This window comes from Plectropomus leopardus, chromosome 18 (assembly GCF_026936395.1).
Source record: "Plectropomus leopardus strain MGB_pleo_1.0 chromosome 18, ASM2693639v1, whole genome shotgun sequence".
NCBI lineage: Eukaryota > Metazoa > Chordata > Actinopteri > Perciformes > Serranidae > Plectropomus > Plectropomus leopardus.
In genome coordinates, this window is record NC_142193.1 from 19,560,066 (window position 1) to 19,578,247 (window position 18,182).

General features: G+C 36.9%; 1 protein-coding gene across 6 annotated transcripts; it reads left to right on the forward strand.

Annotated features, from left to right (window-relative positions):
* The first annotated feature begins 682 nt into the window (after positions 1–682).
* LOC121938471 (nuclear GTPase SLIP-GC-like) lies at positions 683–17,808 on the forward strand. Of its 6 annotated transcripts, none has more exons than XM_088091002.1 (25): positions 683–737; positions 4,155–4,295; positions 5,157–5,238; positions 5,792–5,904; positions 6,130–6,174; positions 6,297–6,335; positions 6,671–6,704; positions 7,045–7,122; positions 8,156–8,246; positions 8,826–9,042; positions 9,175–9,402; positions 11,196–11,402; positions 11,528–11,703; positions 13,379–13,472; positions 13,560–13,647; positions 13,839–13,960; positions 14,905–15,075; positions 15,172–15,326; positions 15,528–15,651; positions 15,883–15,991; positions 16,104–16,237; positions 16,535–16,616; positions 16,749–16,830; positions 16,919–16,978; positions 17,099–17,808. In XM_088091002.1, the coding sequence occupies exons 3-24, from the start codon at positions 5,172–5,174 to the stop codon at positions 16,965–16,967; spliced, it is 2,505 nt and encodes an 834-aa protein (XP_087947128.1). In that variant the 5' UTR covers positions 683–737; positions 4,155–4,295; positions 5,157–5,171; the 3' UTR covers positions 16,968–16,978; positions 17,099–17,808. The 6 variants fall into 6 exon arrangements, with proteins under 6 accessions (XP_087947128.1, XP_087947127.1, XP_087947126.1 ...); XM_088091001.1 differs by lacking the exon at positions 683–737 and adding an exon at positions 749–1,108; XM_088091000.1 differs by lacking the exon at positions 683–737 and adding an exon at positions 1,625–1,995.
* Positions 17,809–18,182: the final 374 nt, after the last annotated feature.

The following is an 18,182-nucleotide window of genomic DNA, read 5'->3' on the forward strand; positions in this document are numbered from 1 at the left end:
TGAACAAACACTTTATTTCTTTAAAAATCGATAGTTGAACTTCAATTTTATCATTCTGTAATAGTATTACAGAAATATTACTTACCACTGAATTGAGAATAAATAATATTTTCTGTGCAAATTAAAAGTAACTTGTGAATGACTCATTAAAATACCTGTTAAAGCTTGTGGGAGCAGTGCTGAGTAAGAACTTTAACACTCACACAGCTTCAGGTCCCCTCTTTGCTAAAGTTTAAAAAAGTCATCAGAGGTTCAAGACATGATTTTAGTATGATTTACAGCATTGTCAAGAGGGGACGTCTAAGATGATCCGTGTTAACTCTCTGGTCCCCCTGTTGGTGACTGTGTAATGACAGCAAGGTCACCAGCAGCAAGGTCAATTGGTGACTTTAAACGTCAGCCATAGGTGTGAATGCAAGTGTAGTGAGGTATAGCACCTGACAGTTGAGTGGCGCTTGTGAATGCACCTCCAGACTCCACTCCTCAGTAGCCACTCTCTTAATCACAGCCAGCCTATATAAGGGACCGTGAGCACATGTTCCTTCCTATTGGCTGCTGGTTACTGTGTGTGGTGGCTGCTGTTTGCTGTTCTGGTAGGTACGGGAGCCCTTTTCAGTTTAGTTGTCATGTTTTATTTCTTCCCTGCACTTTATTTAAAACCCCCTTTTTTTCTCTCTGGTAGGCTGGAGTTAGCAGTGGTGTCTGAGCCTTCCTGCTGTAGTGGTCTGGTAATCCAAGTGGGTCACGCGATTTACTGCTGTTTTGCCCTCGTTTTGCTTCTGTTTTGTTGTTTGGTTTCCTGTTTTGCCCTCGTTTTGCTTCTGTTTTGTTGTTTGGTTCCCTGTTTTGCCCTCGTTTTGCTTCTGTTTTGTTGTTTGGTTTCCTGTTTTGCCCTCGTTTTGCTTCTGTTTTGTTGTTTGGTTTCCTGTTTTGCTCTTTGTATTTTGCTCTTAGTTTTGCTTTATTCTTGCTCCTTTCTTTGAATATATTGAAACAATTGGGTTGCTGTATTTGTTAATTTTGCTATTAGTATTTTTCTTTTAGTGAAGTGGAGCACCATTTTGCTGGGGAGGCTAGGCACCCCGGGTGAGACTCCTACACATTGCATGTGAGTAAACGCACTGGGACACGATTGCTGTGAGGTTTGCTGTGTTTCACTGAGGTGAGTAGTGGTGGCACCTTTAGGCACCCCTCCATAGTAGTCTGCCTCCCCACTGATGGCCTCTGCTCACTCTTTTATTTAGGTTATGTTGGGCTGAGGTTCTTTTTGATATTTTACCACATCTGATTTTTAGATTGTAGTTGTTAAGGCCTTTTTAGACGACTTTGTAATAAAAATATTTTTAATCCCTTTAATGTTGTTTATTGATTCAGTTTATTTGACTAGTTAATTTTTCCCTCTTCCTTTGCAGTTCCAGCCCTGCCTGTTTATGTTGATTATCAAATAAATATTTGATTTATTTGGAAAATACGTCTCTGTCCTGTTTCAGAAACGAATCTGTGTGCCTTACTGATCTTCCAAACTTTAATATTTTGAGGTATTTCCTGGGGCGCAATTCCTCAGGTGGCGTTGTCGGTTCTCCCCCTCACATTACTTAGTGAACACACGCCTCACCACGCCACACAAGCATAAATGTCTGTCGCAGTCAGCCCTGTCATAGTCTGGAGACTTGTTGAGGGTGTAAAGTCAGAACCAATGGTATGAGCAAAAACTCAATCGTGAACATCTGCTAGCATTTATGCTCTGATACATCACTGAAGAAGTATTCTCTGGCTGCACTCTCATTGGTCTAAACTTGCCAAAGCCATTTCTAAGCTCCTATAAACTATGTCTTACATGTTTATTCACGCCTTGCTGTTGCAGCAATGGTTAGACTCATTAAGCTATGTGATCTCTGTCAGTGCAGGGCAGGGCAGTGATTGTAAAAGAGTCCACTGAGCGAGTATCAAGTGAACATGAGTCGATGTACTTTATAATAATTAAAGGAAAAAAACGTAAGTACATTTTAATTATCAAATACAATATTGATTCGGTTGTTTCATTAAGTTAATATTTTGCTGCACAAATGAGATATGGTTGTGCAGATTTTTGTTTAAAACAGCAGGCTGACTTATGACAATATAGTTGTGTTGCCTTTTTCATTTAATGCACAAGCAAACAGAGGAAGAAAGAGTAGGAATATGATCTCTATGCTTTTAGGACCAAACAAAAGCCTTGACATTTTGTATTGGTGTGGTACTTTGCAGCTGAAATTTCTATGGATTCAAATCAAGCTTCAGGACTTTACATTGGGTATAGGGAAATTTCCACCATCCATGGCAAGTTTCTTGAATTGATCTTTTGCAGACTTCTCGAGAGCAGGGAGGAGAGTTTGCTTATGAAGGGTAGGGACAGCATAAAGAAGGAGATCATGTTAAAACCAATAGCAGAAGAGTCATGTTAGTGCATTGAAAAGCAACTTTTTAAGAGGAGAGAGAGAGAGAGAGAGAGAGAGAGAGAGAGAGAGAAGGAAGTGTCTGTTTCAGTGTGACCACACAAAGACAAAATGGCTGACAAAGGAAATCAGTACAATGAGGACGGCCAAATTGAGGATGGCCATCAAAAAAACAAAAAAGCAAATGTGACAAACAGAAACTTTGAGTCCTTACTTTAAGTGTAGCTCTGTTGAAAGAAAACTATGACTACATGTGTGTGTTTTTTGTTGTATAAAGGTGCCTGTGTAATAAAAAGGGATGTTTAGTTGTATGCAAAACTCTGTCTATGTAAAGTATTACTTAACTAACATCAACTTAACATTGGCAAAGACAACTACCAATTAATCTTACTGCAAAGATACCACAACATTAACTCATTAAATAGCATCGACACAATACAAAAACAATATTGTACTAATGCTGCCATAGTGAAGAGTTTTGTCGTTCCAGTGCCAGTCATTGCTATCTTCAAGTGGTGCAGGTCTGAGAAAATTGGTCACTCTTTGTCCACACAGAGTTAACAGTTAGGCGTAAACTTGGCAACTAGAAAAAACCTGTCCGGTCTCTTCTACCATTTAGAAGAATTTTTGTGTTTGCTGGGAACAGGGATTTGGAACCACTCTTAACAGTTTATTTTTATTGCTTTGCGTGATGTGGTATACATTCAGGTTAAATCCTCTTTAGGTTCCAGTTCTTTCTACATGCGTTTGTCTGTTTTGGGTATATGCACATTGATCAATTCCAACCCCTTCAACCAACCTGTTATTAGTTTTAGGTGGTGGCAGGTGCATTTGTGTTGCATCCCAATGTTGCCAGATCCTGGTTAACTCAGAGACAGAGCTCCTTTCATTTTGTCTACTCTGGATCGTGTCCATAAGCTTACATGCAACATACATGCAAATCATGGTCAAATTACTGGCAGGAGGAACTTAGCTACATCATTCTGAATCACCTATTGAGAAACCGACGGCTCTGAGATAAGACACTTCAGAATTGTTTTAGAAAAGTTATTTTGAATTACATTTCATGAAAGAGGAAAAGACCAGCTGTAAATACACTAAGATTAATGCATCACATTCACAAGTGAATATAGCATTGAGAGGTTACTTTTAAAATACTAGTTAGTAGCCTACTATGCTCTTTAGTTTCACTTTATATCCTGTTTGTTATGATCTGAATTTAGAGTAGGCACTGCTCTGAGTCTCCTAGTTGACCTGTGCTCATACAGCTCATGATAAAACTCTTGTCCTTTATTGTGCAATACCTTGTTATTAGCAGCAATTTTGTAGACTTGCAGATTTAGTTGATTTGGTCATTATTACTTACTGCAGCTAATCTGCGATCAAGCTGGTATATACTTCTCCTGCCTGCTTACTTATGCTCACTGCCAGGTTATCCTTGGCTTCTCTTGCTAGACTTTCTTGCAAGTGCTCACCGCTGCTTTGACTTCCTGTTTCCTGTTGACTCTGCTCTGCTCTGATCATCCTGCCTCATCTCTGTTGTGGTTAATACCTTGCCATTTCTCCCCACCCACCAGTTCTTGTGCCTCTGCACTTCTTTGTCTCCATCTACCTGTCCTCTCGGCTGCCTTGCATTCTCCTGCTTTGCCGTGTGAGTTTCTCAGCCATGTGGGATACCTAACATCAGACTACTGTTGTTTTTTTCCCTCCATCATTTAGGGTGTATCTGGTTTCCTGATCCTCCGCTTGGCTTCTACTAATCTCCTGCGTGCTCCCTTCTGGTTCTCCTGCCTCACTGATCGCTCATCCAGTTTTTGATCTACTGCTTCATCGACGAATCCCCCAGCCTGCTCCCTCACGGTACCACTGCCTTTTCACTTACTTTTGTGTGTGTGAGTGTAGCAGGGTAAATGATCCTACTTGCCATTTTTTGCCAATGGTTGTGATTACCAGTAATAATATCATTCAAATGATTTTATTTTAATACTATTTATTTTTATCTAATGCAAGTGTTCCACTGGGGCTGTTGTTAAGTTGTCACTGTGTGCTCTGTGTCAGACTGTCAGGGTGTGTCCCTTCCGCCCAGCCCCTGCAAACTTGAGCAGTGCAACCCACTAATCGTTGCAAATCTGCTGTAGTCTGACCAGGTGATAAATCACATTTACATGAGTCCGTCTTCAAATGCTTTATACACATTGATTTGTTGAGTTGTAAAATTTCTTTTTTTTCTGTCAATGTTATAAAGGTGCTGAATTTAATATCAAGTGTTCTGGTGCTGGTATTGTTTTGCTGTGAAGTAGTTTATCATCTCAACATATTGTGAATTTGCTAGCTTGAATGTAACATTTGTTTCAAAGGAAATCTCTGCTGTAAGCTGATTACTGACAGTTAGCTGAATGATTTATTTCAGTGTTGTGGCCTTTATTAGGCTATCTTAGCATATGTGACAATGAGGGTTGCTTTATTTCTCCTGTTACCCTTTATACCTGCCATAATCTGCAATGAAGGTCATCTGCAATTGAAAGCTGCGGTGTTTTTGCTGCAACTGGGTTTTACCTCCACCTGTTACAGTAGCCTAATGTTTTTTGTTGTTGTTGTTGTTGTTGTTGTTGTTGTTGACTTAGCCTCTGTACATGGGGCGCCTGCTCTACCAACTGAGCTACTGGGCGCCCAAGTAGCCTAATAGTTTGAGTGATTAAAACATTTTTTTTTTTCTTCTAGTTGCTGTTTTTGGACATGGATAATTTTGTTCGTGACAGATTAACTGAATGGAATCTCAGCAACTTTATAGACACATTTCAAGGTAAAGTACTACCAGGTATCTTTGATGGACACAAATATTATCCTAGTACTGAAACATCTAAGCAGCTACTAACATAGACATTAAAAAAATGCTGCCACATGTTTCTACAGTGCAGTGTTCATGTATCATTGACAAACATAATGTTTTGAGAAAATAATATTGATCAGTGCTGACAAATACTGGCAATTCTCATCTGTGTTTAAAGCATACAAAAGCATCAATGGTAAAGAAGTTTTTAGATTTTTACTTAATTGGAAATGATGCATTCATTAAGGAGAATAAGTGCTGCTGTGTAGCATCCTGAGGGGTATTTGAGATGAGACTCCACCACAAGCAGTGCTGAAAAAAAGGCTGAAATTTAAGTGACAACTTATTAAAATACAAGAAAATCAATATACATTTAGTTTAGACAACAATGCTGTGCTCTTCGAGGCTGAAATGCTGTAAAAAATGTACATATGAAACCAATATCTGTTTCACTTGTTTTTCTGCAGCAGTTTTTCTTTTCTTTTTTTTGCATGACTGAGATTCAACTGAATACTTTTAATTACAGAGCAAGAAATTGATGAGGAAAGTTTTTACTGTCTTGATGAGAAAGAAATTGAAAATTTGATCCCAAAAGCGGGACCGAGGACAAGATTCAAGGAGAGACTCAGGTTGTTAAAGGTAACGTTCTTCATTGTGAAAACAGTTTATAGAAATATAACCAGTATTAGGTCACATAAATCTCACTTAGATACATTTATAGGAGCATGAACTTCTGTTTAAACATTCTGATGTTTTCGATGAAGGATTATATTAAAGCTCATTGACAACAATAGCATTTACTGGAATTTTATAGAATTGTCTTCACTATATTGACTTGTTAATACTTTCTTTTGTCACTAAAAGAAACAAAATATAAGAAATCCAGACACAGGTGATTCTTTCGCTCAAGTAAGTGGAATTCAATTTTATATACGTTAGTATCATCTAAGATATTTATTCTGTTCAAACTTTTCCATGGCCTTGCACTTATCCCTTAGTGGTTACTTACTTATTATTCCTTTTGTCTGTAGTGTCAACAGGAGCACGAAGAAGCAGTTTTATCTGTTCAGGTAAGTATGACATTGAATTTAACAGGCATCTTAAAAATGTAATCAGTGAATGTGCCTATATTCTTTGTTAATTTTTTGAGACATTTTTCTGAGACAATGTCATCTTTGACTGAGAAATTGTATAATTGGATCACAGTGTTCAATGGAGGAAAAAGGATAATGAATGTCATCACTTGTCAGCCCTTTTATAGAGGGTGCAGGGTTTGCCAAAACCATCCCAGATTTTATGAGAACATAAATGCAAATTTCAGTGTGTTCCTTTAAAGTCATGTCAGTGTGAATAAAATGCTGTTTTCATAGACTGGTTTTTGTCAAAAATTCACGTTCATCCACAGGATTGTCCTTCCACAAGTGGCACAAGTGATAGAGGTGAGATATAATACATCTTGATTACTTGTGATATTCATTGATACGTTAAGGCAGAAGCTTCTTAAAAATAAACCCTCCCCTTTCTTTTTCATGTTGCCTGGAGAAGGCCACTTTTCAAGCCCTTTTAGGGTTTTATTGAATTTCTGCCTCACAAACATTTGCATATTGTGTCTTGTATCTTTTCTTCAATGTTCTATATGTCGTAATTAAGACAAAAACAAACAGTTATATCTTGTCTGGATGAAGCAAATATAAAGAGACCACATTTTAATATTGTAAGAGGTACATACAACAAACTTTTGGGGTTTTTTTGTTTTTTTTTTGCTTAAAATCCTATAAGGAAAAAGAAGGCTGGATGTTCAGAATGAGTCCGGCAAACGGCAATCAATGTCAATGAAACGACGATGTGGCTTTTCAGGTATTTATAATACTTTCTAAATAATTAACAACTGACAGCCTTTATGCAATGTATTTTTTTAGCGACACACAAGAAAAACAGTAATATCTTGTCTGGATAAAGCAAATATAAAGAGACCACGTTTTAATATTGCAAGAGGCACATAAAACAAACTTTTGTTTTGTTTTTTGCAACATTGAGTCATGCAACTGTCATGTGGTTTATTTAGTACTATTAGCTTTTACTTCTGATGATTGCATGTCAAAAAAACTGAAGGTGGTGTTCATTTGCGAAGATGATCTTCCTGAACAAAATGTTTAAGGATCATAAATGTTTGTTTGACGCAGAGCTTATTTTCTGCTATGGTCCAAAATCCAGCAGAAAAATCCTATTGGCTTTTTGATGAGGGAATCAGGATGATGTTAACTTTCGTGTTGGTCCACCAAAAACATCATCCCTTGAACTCTTAAACCTATCCACCTTATCCCTGAGAGCACTGCAATATAAATGATTGATGGTGATATAAATGATAATGTAACTTCCTGTGAGAGAACAGAGTAGCAGTAAGCTAAGTTAAGCAGACTGTCTATGCATTTTCTCAGTGGCCTCTTTGGTGTTCATTTTTGAAAGTACTTTGCCTTTATTTTAGCAAATACTGCTTTGTTTTTTAAAGATAAATGTCATGAACATCAAATAAATATGTTATAAAATGTCTGTAACATAACTCACAACCAGACTATCATCCTGTAAAGTAACGGATCATGTGGTCAGTGTTAAAAAACAAAAGTTAAGTTATTAATTCAGTTATCAAATTAAAGTTAATCACTTAAATGTGACTAGAAGATGTTTTAAAGCCAAATAGCCTTTATATCCTGTGGGGAGTTAGACATAAGTTTGCCATAGTACAAAACAGATAATACACTCTAAAGCGCCCTGAAGTGACTGCTGTGTCTCTCACGCTTTAATATCAAGTTTCTCCTCTTTTATATAACATTTTGCATTACTGTTTATACACTGGTTCCTTCTGAATATTTCTTTTATTTTACTCTGACAGATCAAATAATACACTCTCGTGTGAAAGACATCATGAGAGTTGTCCATAACAAACTACCAAACCAAGACAACAACCTGATTAAGTTCCTGAAGTAAGTTTTAAGTTTTCCTTATTCCATATAGTTTGTTAGATTACACGGACGTGGTCTCACTCTGTCAGTGAGACAGAGTCAGTCTTAATTATGCTCTGAAATTAGTCTAATGCAAGTTGGACAGTTTCACAATAATACATATTGACGTACAACTCCAATTCCCCAAAAGTGTTTTTAGACACTGTCTAAAATGTAAATAAAATCCAATCATCTCAAGGCACACCTGGAGAGTAGTCATGTTGGTTAATAACAGTCTTGATATGTGACACCTGCCAGGTGCCCATTCTTGCTGGACAGGTACCGCAATAATTTATCAGAGCTTACTGACTGAAATCAGCTGCCTGCTGTGTCCAGCAGTAAACCTGATGAGTGGGCCAAAAAAGTGAAGTTGCAGGCTGTAGAACTGAAACTATGAGCAAAAGACAATATAAAGCCCTCTGAAGCTGAAGGGGAGATCTATATGATAACTCTGTGTGGTTCTTGAGGAGGCTGGTCATACTGTTGACATTTTTCAATTTGGACATTTTCTTTCAGTGCATGTTTATTTTCCAAATTAATCAGAAACCTCTTGTACAACAGGAAGAAGATTGGTGACTTGGAGACAGACAAGAGGGAGCTGATCGGTGTCTTTGGCAGAACTGGAGCTGGAAAGAGCTCTTTGATAAATGCTGTCATTGGAGAGAAGAATCTCTTGCCCTCTGGAAGTATCAATGCATGTACCTCAGTCATGATTAAAGTGGAGGCCAACATGATGAACCAAAAATATGAGGCAGAAATTGAGTTTATTGCAAAAGAGGTAGGCTAAAATGAGTTTAATATGATTATATCCACTTGAAGCAATAAAAAACAGCTGCGAAAATATATTTGCTTTTTGCATCAGACGAATTCAGACCTAATAAATGAGTTGAAATGTTTTTTTTATTTTTAGGAGTGGAAAGATGAGATGTGGTCTTTCATTAATTTCCTACGGGAGAATGAAGACGAACAAAATGATCTGGAAGATGACGATGAGTATCGTGACACTGTTGAAAGGCTTTGTGCAGTGTATGGAGAAGAATGGAATAACATACCCCGTGAAAACCTCATGGATAACAAATACTTCAAAGAAATTCCAGAGTTTCTCAATTCCAAGACGAAGCTTTTGACATGTGAATCAGTAAGTAAAAGGAAAAATCTCATATCACCTAAATATTCTTGCCTGTCTGATGGAGTGGAATGTTATGAATTTTCAGTTTTTTACATTTGTAATTTTTTACAACTACTGTAAATGTAAAATCAGTTAGCAAAAAGTACTTTTTTGTAGGACAAGGGATCTTTATAGGGAGATAGTAGGTCAACAGTAAAAGTCCCACAGAGGTGCCACATTAACAGACCAAGACCTGGAGGAACACCATAGAAAAGCCCATGCTGTGACTTGGTATCAAAAATTCCAGAAGCTTGAGATTTCAGTAAGAATTGCATTTTTCAGCACTTGAATGACAAGCACCTCTGTTCTAGAAACTGCAGAGAAACCCCCTTATTGTCAATATACCTATGAAAGTTACACATGCACACATGCTCAGTAATGTCTCATAGGTTGTTGCAGCAATGTTTGGGTTGTTTTGGCATTTTTGACCACTCAGAACTGATAAAAATTGTCACAAATCCCTCAAAAACACCACATTAAGACCTGGAGGAACACCATAGATAAACCCATGCTGTGATTTGGTATGAAAAACTTATGATATTTTGAGATTTCAGTAAGAATTGCATTTTTTAGCACTTGGATGGCAAGCACCTCTGTTCTAGAAACTGCAGAGAAACCCCCTTATTGTCAATAATGTCAATAATCAGCTTTTCAGTTTACGCATTTCCAAAACTTTTTAGGGTGCCAAGTGCAGAAATATCAAAATACAGTAGTAAAAATAACAAATTTGTACTGCATGCTAAAATCTGCATGGTTTTTGCCTAAACTGCATTTAACTTGCATAAAGCTGGCATTTCGTTCATATATCTTGAGGTGAGAGGTCAAGGGAACCCTGTGAAAACGGCTTTAACCACTTTGATGAAATCAGTTTGCAACCTTACTTCCCAGCATGTCAGCATGGAGTACCACAAGGATCAGTACTTGGGCCATTTTTTATTGGTGTTTCCTGTTTTTAAAGGAACAATTTCAGTTTACACACTTATGCTGACAATCCACAAATTTATATTTCTATCTCACCAGGTAGTCCCAACAACTTATTTTGACAGTGCATTGAAAAATGAATGCTTATAAATAAAGACAGAACTGAGGTCATTGTGTTTGGTGATCATAACGAAATGCATAACATTATTGCACAACATGACTCTTTATATTTTAAAAATGTGAGACAGGTGAGGTATTTTGGGTGTTGGGGATGGGATCCAAATTTGGTCTGAGTTCTTTATGTTGAGGCCAGTCCACAGGCTGCTTAAAGCAAACGAGAAAGTCGAACATGTTCAATGTCGAACATGTTCAAGAGATAAATCCAACTCCCAAAACACACACTGCATCACAGTCCATAATAGTACTGTCTGACATTAGAACTCACATGTTAAGAGATTTGTTTCCTCTACAGTCTGATCCACGACCACAGAGCAAACGAGAAAGTCAACTATGTTCATAAGTTGCCCATGTTACCACCTGTTGACCCATTAGCAAAAAGAGAGAGAAAAAAAAGAAAAATAAAATAATTCTAATAAAAACTTACATACAGAATCCTTAAACATAAAATACTTTTAAACAAACTGAATTTTGTCACCACTTCAGGTTTACTTTTTACTATTTTGTATATCATTTTACCTTCTTTTTTTTCATTACTGTCAGTCAGTATTTAATGGCTCATTTTTTCATCTAATCCTGCTCTGATTCTCTTTGAGCATTGAGAGTTTGTGCATGTAAATGAAATTACTTTGATTGACTTGAGCTGATTTTATTGTCAATTGCAGGCTAAAGAGCTGTCTGCAAAATCTGTCAAATACACAAGAAGTGACTCGAAAGACGGAGACACAAAAGAAGTGAAGAGGTGGTATTGGCCACTAGTGAAGTGTGTGACTGTGAGGGTGCCTAATAATGAGCTTCTTCAGCATGTCACACTTGTGGATCTTCCTGGAAATGGGGACCGTAACAAGAGCAGAGACAAGATGTGGAGAGAGGTCGTTTATTTACATGCAATGCTGTTTATTGTGCCTTACTGCGTTATCGGAAAACTTACTACAAGCGTATGATCAAGCACTGAGAATTGGTTATTTATTATTAACTTTCTGCTATGCCTCTTCAGGTTGTTGGGAGGTGCTCTACGGTGTGGATTGTGACTGATATTAATCGAGCAGCAGCAGAGAAAGAACCATGGGAGATCCTGGAAAGTGCTTGCAGCCTCATCGGAAATGGTGGCGAGTGTCAGCAGATCCACTTCATCTGCACCAAGTCAGATCTTATTGAAGATGCAGATGATCAGTAAGTGATCTTAAATGCTAAAAGTTGATAGTTTAACATAACATCCAAAGTAGACACTGAGGAATGTGGTGGCCAAGAGCTCAAAAGGAAACAGGCAAATGCTCATATAATATTGTCAAAGCAGATGTGGTACTGGTAGCATGGGCACATTATGAAACAGCGGGCCCCGGGGCATAGATATGCAAAAGGTCCCACCACCTCTCCCACACAGAAGCAAGACACAGATTGTATTTATTTATTTTTTTAGCATTTCCTTATTGTCGTTATGCATCTTTTTGTGGTTCTATGTCTCTGAGGTCATATTGTGTCACCTTGTGGTTTTATGTCTCTTTGAGGTGATATTTTTTGGTCATTGTGTGTCTCTATGTAGTTTCTTTGCCTCCGTTTGGGTGCCTTTGTGGTTATTTTGATTACATACTGGTTTGTACATGCTAATTTGAGTGGTATTTAGTGGATGAGGGACAGGGGGCCCCCCTGCAACTTTAGGCCCATTGGGCTCATTCACTAATCCATACATGACTATTACTGCAGATCGATGAACACAACATAATTTTTCCCTCATCAACAGTTTTTTTTTTTTTTCATTTTGAGTCAGGGTGAATACCTTATCAGATGATCTGCAGCTGTTCCGATCAGCATGATTGATGAGAGGAGCAGCTGCTGCTTAAAACAAACCTTAAGTCCCAGCACAGAAAACTATTAAGTTTCACTTTTTTCACACAAAAAAAAGACCATAACACTGGTGTACATGTAAACACACTCACTAAGCACAGCTGACATCCAGGTTATGGATATATATATATATATATATATATAAAATTGTATTGCACTGTTTTTGCATTTTGTTTTCTACATTTGCAGAGAATGTAGACTAGTGTTCTTAAATTAGTAATGAGTCTCTCAATATTCAGTATTAGCAGGTAACATTACACTATATTTTGTAGGCCCCAAACTTCCAAAAGTTTCGAAGGAGGGAATTGATATGTAACTGTAAATTCATAGGAAATTTATTTGAACTATGTTACGTGTAGTTTGATGTTCTTAAAGGGAAATGGAGACATTGTTTGATTAAAACACTTCCAATTAATTAATTAGTTAAGTGAATTGTTAGTGTAACCTCTACAGACATTAAATCAGTGAGCTGAACATGAAAAATATTATGATTGCCTCTAAAACATGTAGTTCCAAATAATAGGCCAATAAATAATTAATGAACAGTTACTTGGCTTAAAATGAGTTGAAGATGCAAAGAACAGGGAGAGATGGAGGTGGCTGATTTGCTGTGGTGTCCCATAAAATAAAGGGAAATGCTGAAAGGAGAAGAAGAAGAAGACTTGGCTTAAATGAGTTAATGTGAGGAAAGCATTTTATAAACTCAACACAACTTACTAAGCTAAAATAGCATGCTCTTAATGTTGTTTTTATTGTCCATATCATGATTACCAAATGAAGCAGTTTTTTCCAGAAAACTTTGTGTTAAATCAAAACATAAAAAATAAGTGTTACCTTTTTCAGTGTGAACAACAGACCTGATAACAAAATAATTGAATTCTGAAACATAAGATGAGGACTGTGTGAAGAAAAAGGTTGTATTTCCAGGGTTAGGGTTAGGGTTAGGTTTAATTCCCTCAAAAACTGTATGTGGTTCCACTTAATGAAATATAATTTCTCACAGTTCAGCAGATGGTCATCGTGGTTTCATATTTAAAAGAAACATGCAAGCCAAAGATGAAGTGCACAAAGAATTCAGAAAACTCAGCAAGGTTAAGGTGAGTTTTATAGACTAACACAACAGAATGTAAGCACAAAGATTTTTCTAAAGCAAGCTTGACCTAAAATCAAATCTGTTGTCCCAGAAACATTTCAGTGATGAATGTTTCAAAGTGTTCACAGTGAGCTCCAAAGAGTTTCTTAAGCCAAAAGGTCTGCAACAAGAGGAAACTGGTAGGTGAAGTCTCGATAAATAAACACTCTGTGGCGAACAAAAAATGTATAGCTCTGATAAGTATTGCATTTTATTTTTAAGTTTATTTTATCAACTGTTATTCAAACAAAAATGACCAAATGGAATTTAACATTTGAATGTAATTATGTAGTATTTAAGTATTTAAGATATATTATGTAAAATTTTACAGAAATACCTGAACTTCAGGCATCTCTGCAAGATCTCAACGCTTGTCACTCAGAGACATTAAACTACGTGTCTGGAGCTCATGGGATTCTCTCTCTGATTCAAGGGGCCAGATGCAGAGATGTGGTAAGATCACATAAGGCTGAGTGTGCGTTTATGAGGAGAGAACATAAATGCGCTCAACGTCTTTTTGCAGATTACTGTGCTGGTGCCACCACTGTCGCTCCTTGTCAGGCGATCAGTCATACGTTAGATGGGGCAGGACTCCAATCAGAAATGAAAGGAAATGTAGGAGAAGCTTTAGGCTGTTTCTATCAATCCCAGACTGTATGAAATGTCAGACAGAAACTATCACAAGAAAGACACAAAAACCCATTTGTGGGATCAGGGGCCTGTTCCACCAACTGCACTAAGAAGATGAGGAATTTAAGTCGAACACTTGACTTGAATAAACTTGACAAATCATAAAGCAAAAGCAAAAGCAGAGACCTTTACTTACTTCATTCAAAAACCTTACACGCACAATAACAAGACTAAGTTGTTTTTATTTATATTTTCTAAACTCTCTTTATGAGTGTTGTTCTTTTATCACCATATGCATTGAAAGCTTGTTGTTAGCTGTAGTGAACCCATTTGCTCGGAGCACTTTTTAAAAAAAACCTGCCTCAACACCCTGCCAACCCCTGCTGCCAGAGAAAACACTGTATGGATACACGCCTGAATTAAATTTCTTGATGTTAATATTGACAGGAATTTTGTTCACAGCAAATAATTCAGCTAACATTAGCTAACATAGTTAACAATCAAATAAAGTGGTGAACATGTAAACAAGTCAAAGACAGACTTCTTACCCTACAGAAATTTTAGACATCAAGATTTTTAATTTACAGAATTTTTTGGTTGTCATAGAAGCTGCACAACAACAGTCATGAAATGGTGGTCATATTAAACATCAACAGAATTTTGATAAATAAATTATGAAGAATAAATGCTGTCTTGAAAGAAAACATATCAGTTGTACAGTACAGTTTCACTGCTTTAAATGCTGATTGTGATGTTTTTGATTTCAGACTGACATAGCAAATGTCTGCAGAGACCTGGATGAAAAGTTGAGTCAAGAACTTCATAAAGTCAGAAAGCCAATGCAAGAGACTTATGATGCCTTTGAAAAGTGCCTTAATGAGGGAGTTGAAAATTCAAAACATTCATGTGACAAACTCCTGAAGTCAGTCTTAAGACCTGTACGTATTTGAATCAAAATTTTATCAAAAAACTGATTTTGCATTTCTTATGAATTTGCTCATAAAATGTTTTTGTTGTGTTTTTTTAATTTTCAGAGAACAAACGCTCGTGGTTTTCACCGGACACTGAAGTGTTTGGTTCAGAATGGTGGCATCCACAAAACAAAGAAAGGAAAACAAGTAAACCTCAATATGAACTTAGCTTCATGCCTGACTGACAGCATTGACGAGGAATTCAAGAAGACTTTCCCGTAAGAATTGACTCAATGAAGACATAAAACCCTGTATTTTGGCCCATGTTAATTTTACAAACTGTATAAGAATGTACAAATTCACATTATGCAGTTATATGCATAATATGTCATCTAACACATATATGCAAATTACATTATTAAAATACAAACTTGTCAGTGGTTAATTTAATGAAACCTTTCAACTTGTTTGCGTTTCAGAAATGCAGGAAACAGTGGACCATTCAAGGGAGTCATCAGTTCCTTTTCACTTGACACAGAGACGATGATGAGAGAGGGGAAGTACAAAGATGTTGAACTGCAACTGATATTTCTCAAGACAGAGGTAAAAGATCCATCCCATCCATTAATCCATTCAAGCTGTTTGTCCAGGTCAGGGTGACTAATGAATGGAAACTTAGAAAAGGATCCAATGATTTGCAAATTCTGTCTTTCAATAAAAAGCAGAGTCCCTATCAGTTCATTCTCAGTTCATTTTATGGAAACTATGAGCACCAGATAGATAGATAGATAGAAAGATAGATGATGTGTATATTTTGTGTTCTCTTTCTCTAAGGAAGAAAAACTAAAGTCAAAACTCACCAAAAGCATCCGGGAGCGAAAGAAAACGATATACAGCAGTCTGACCACGACAATCGAAGAAAACATGCAGGAATGCTACAGAAGTAAAAAAGAAGTCTATGACATATAAAACCTGACACTATGTTACAACATATTTACATTCATCGTGATTGTGCAGAAAAATTTAATTGACGTAATTTTTCTGCTCTCTTGTAGAAGCAGCAGACATTAGAGGAAAGGATTCACTACAAAAGATGAGGAACATTATTGAGACGCATGTTTATGAGTCAAAGAACATCATGTTTCAGCGGGCTAAATATAACATGCTGGGAAAGCTGGAAGAATTGATGGTTTGTCATATTTTATCATACAAAGAGGACACAGTAAAACATGTTGTGCTGCACATCTTTATCTTTATCCACAATTCTCATCATTTACATAAAAGCCTTTCCTATATTCCAGTGAAATGTGCATCATTTGGAAAACTGCTTTTACTACTAAAACACTGCAGGCATCTGAGAGATTAACATGTACTATATGTATACTCTATGTACCACTATGTACTACTGAACACAGTGTATCTAGGGCATAAATGTACAATTCTAATGCTACTGTGATGTCCTCATTAAATAAACTAACAAATTTAGGAGGAGATCCTGCAGGAAATGAGAAAAACAATGCAGGAGTCAATCGAGCTGTCACTCAAGGCAGATGATAACTCACTCCCAGGTAAATAAAATGTATCAAAATAGAAATATGATAATTGCAAAGTAAATATTTCATTGAAATTAATGTCACCAGATTTCCAATAATGTAAGAATTAATAGCGCACTTGTGAACAAAACGTTTTTGGTGTTTTAGATGTTTTAGAGCACTTCAAGGTGGTGAAGAACTACAAGACTGAACTGGAGGGAAGCCCAAATGAAGAACCATCACTAACTGAGTAAAACTTTTATTAAATTGTCCACATAATCTTTTGAGTACATGCGACCTGTTCTGAATAATGCTAACAATGCTTTTAATTACACTAGTGTCGATGCACCTGGTCCAGCAGCTGCAGAGTCCATGATGTGTGCATGATGAGTGCAAAGGTAAGCTTTAGTGAAAGTGATAATCCATGTCGATGGTAGGATAGATGATATGACAGCCCATGTTTTTATAACTGTTCAATGTCCAGAACTCGCCGTTTATCTTTCTGGTGGACGTTTCAGGTTTGCTCAGTGGAGAGAATCAGCAGACGTCTGATAATCCGCTGAGGGTTCCTGCGAGCACACTGATCAGAGATGTGATGCCTCTGGTTTGGATCTAAATCATTTTTGTCAAGTTATTTATTTTTTTTTCTCTTTGAGTTTGTTTTAGTCTGTACTTTCAGTTTGCTTGTTGGGGGAGGGGTGTGTGTGTGTGTGTGTGTGTGTGTGTGTGTGTGTGTGTGTGTGTGTGTGTGTGTGTGTGTGTGTGTGTGTGTGTGTGTGTGTGTGTGTGTGTGTGGCTTTCATGTAACAAAGCCCATCAGTTGGATTCAAACTATACTGATCAGCTGGGATCAGCGTGCTTAAATTTACAGGTTACTAACAGTAACGTTGAACCTTAATTACAGTACATATACTATAGGCTGGATTTCACATAGACTTTTCAAAGAATGATCTTGATCTTTTTTCTTTCGATGCTTAAGGACAAAACTGTTCACTTGTCTGCTTACTGCAAAACAATTGTTTGTGTGTATGTTCATTCATATATAGACAATATTAGAGAAACTGAGACAACAGAGAAAAATAGATCACAGCAATATATCAGCTTATCTGTTATGTCATTATTTACTGAACAAGAGTTATGTTTTATTCTACACTTTTTCTAAAGCATGAATGTGTGTAATATGGTATACTGTCCAGTACACCTCAATAAAGTTTACTTTTGAGACAAAGTGCCACATTGAGTTTGGGTTCTTTGTGTTTTAAGTTGGTTTATGTTAACATTTGTTTGACTGTTCTTGACATATCCCTGTTCCCTGACATACATCTACATCACAGTATTTATCTATTTTAGTAATAGAGAACACAAATGCTATCTATAGTCTTGCAGTTGTTACTATATTGTCCATTTGTAATTAGTTATAGCACAGTACATTAGGTGTATTAGCATGCTTGATCGCACAGTTTGTGAAAAAGAACATGTCCATGTGTGAAGACTGTAATTCTGCGTGTCACTTACTTTCAGATGATGGTTAAAATAATTGCTCTTTATGCTTAAACAGGTTGAGTAAAGGTGTGCAGTTTTTGATTTGGCAGCACTCTTAAT

Bases quoted from the DNA above. Each gene is read 5' to 3' on its own strand.
- LOC121938471 (XM_088091002.1), top strand. From the start codon at position 5,172: ATGGATAATTTTGTTCGTGACAGATTAACTGAATGGAATCTCAGCAAC. The intron at 9,043-9,174 runs GTAGGCTAAAAT...TTTTATTTTTAG, and splicing joins TTGAGTTTATTGCAAAAGAG to GAGTGGAAAGATGAGATGTG. The intron at 13,648-13,838 runs GTAGGTGAAGTC...AAAATTTTACAG, and splicing joins TCTGCAACAAGAGGAAACTG to AAATACCTGAACTTCAGGCA.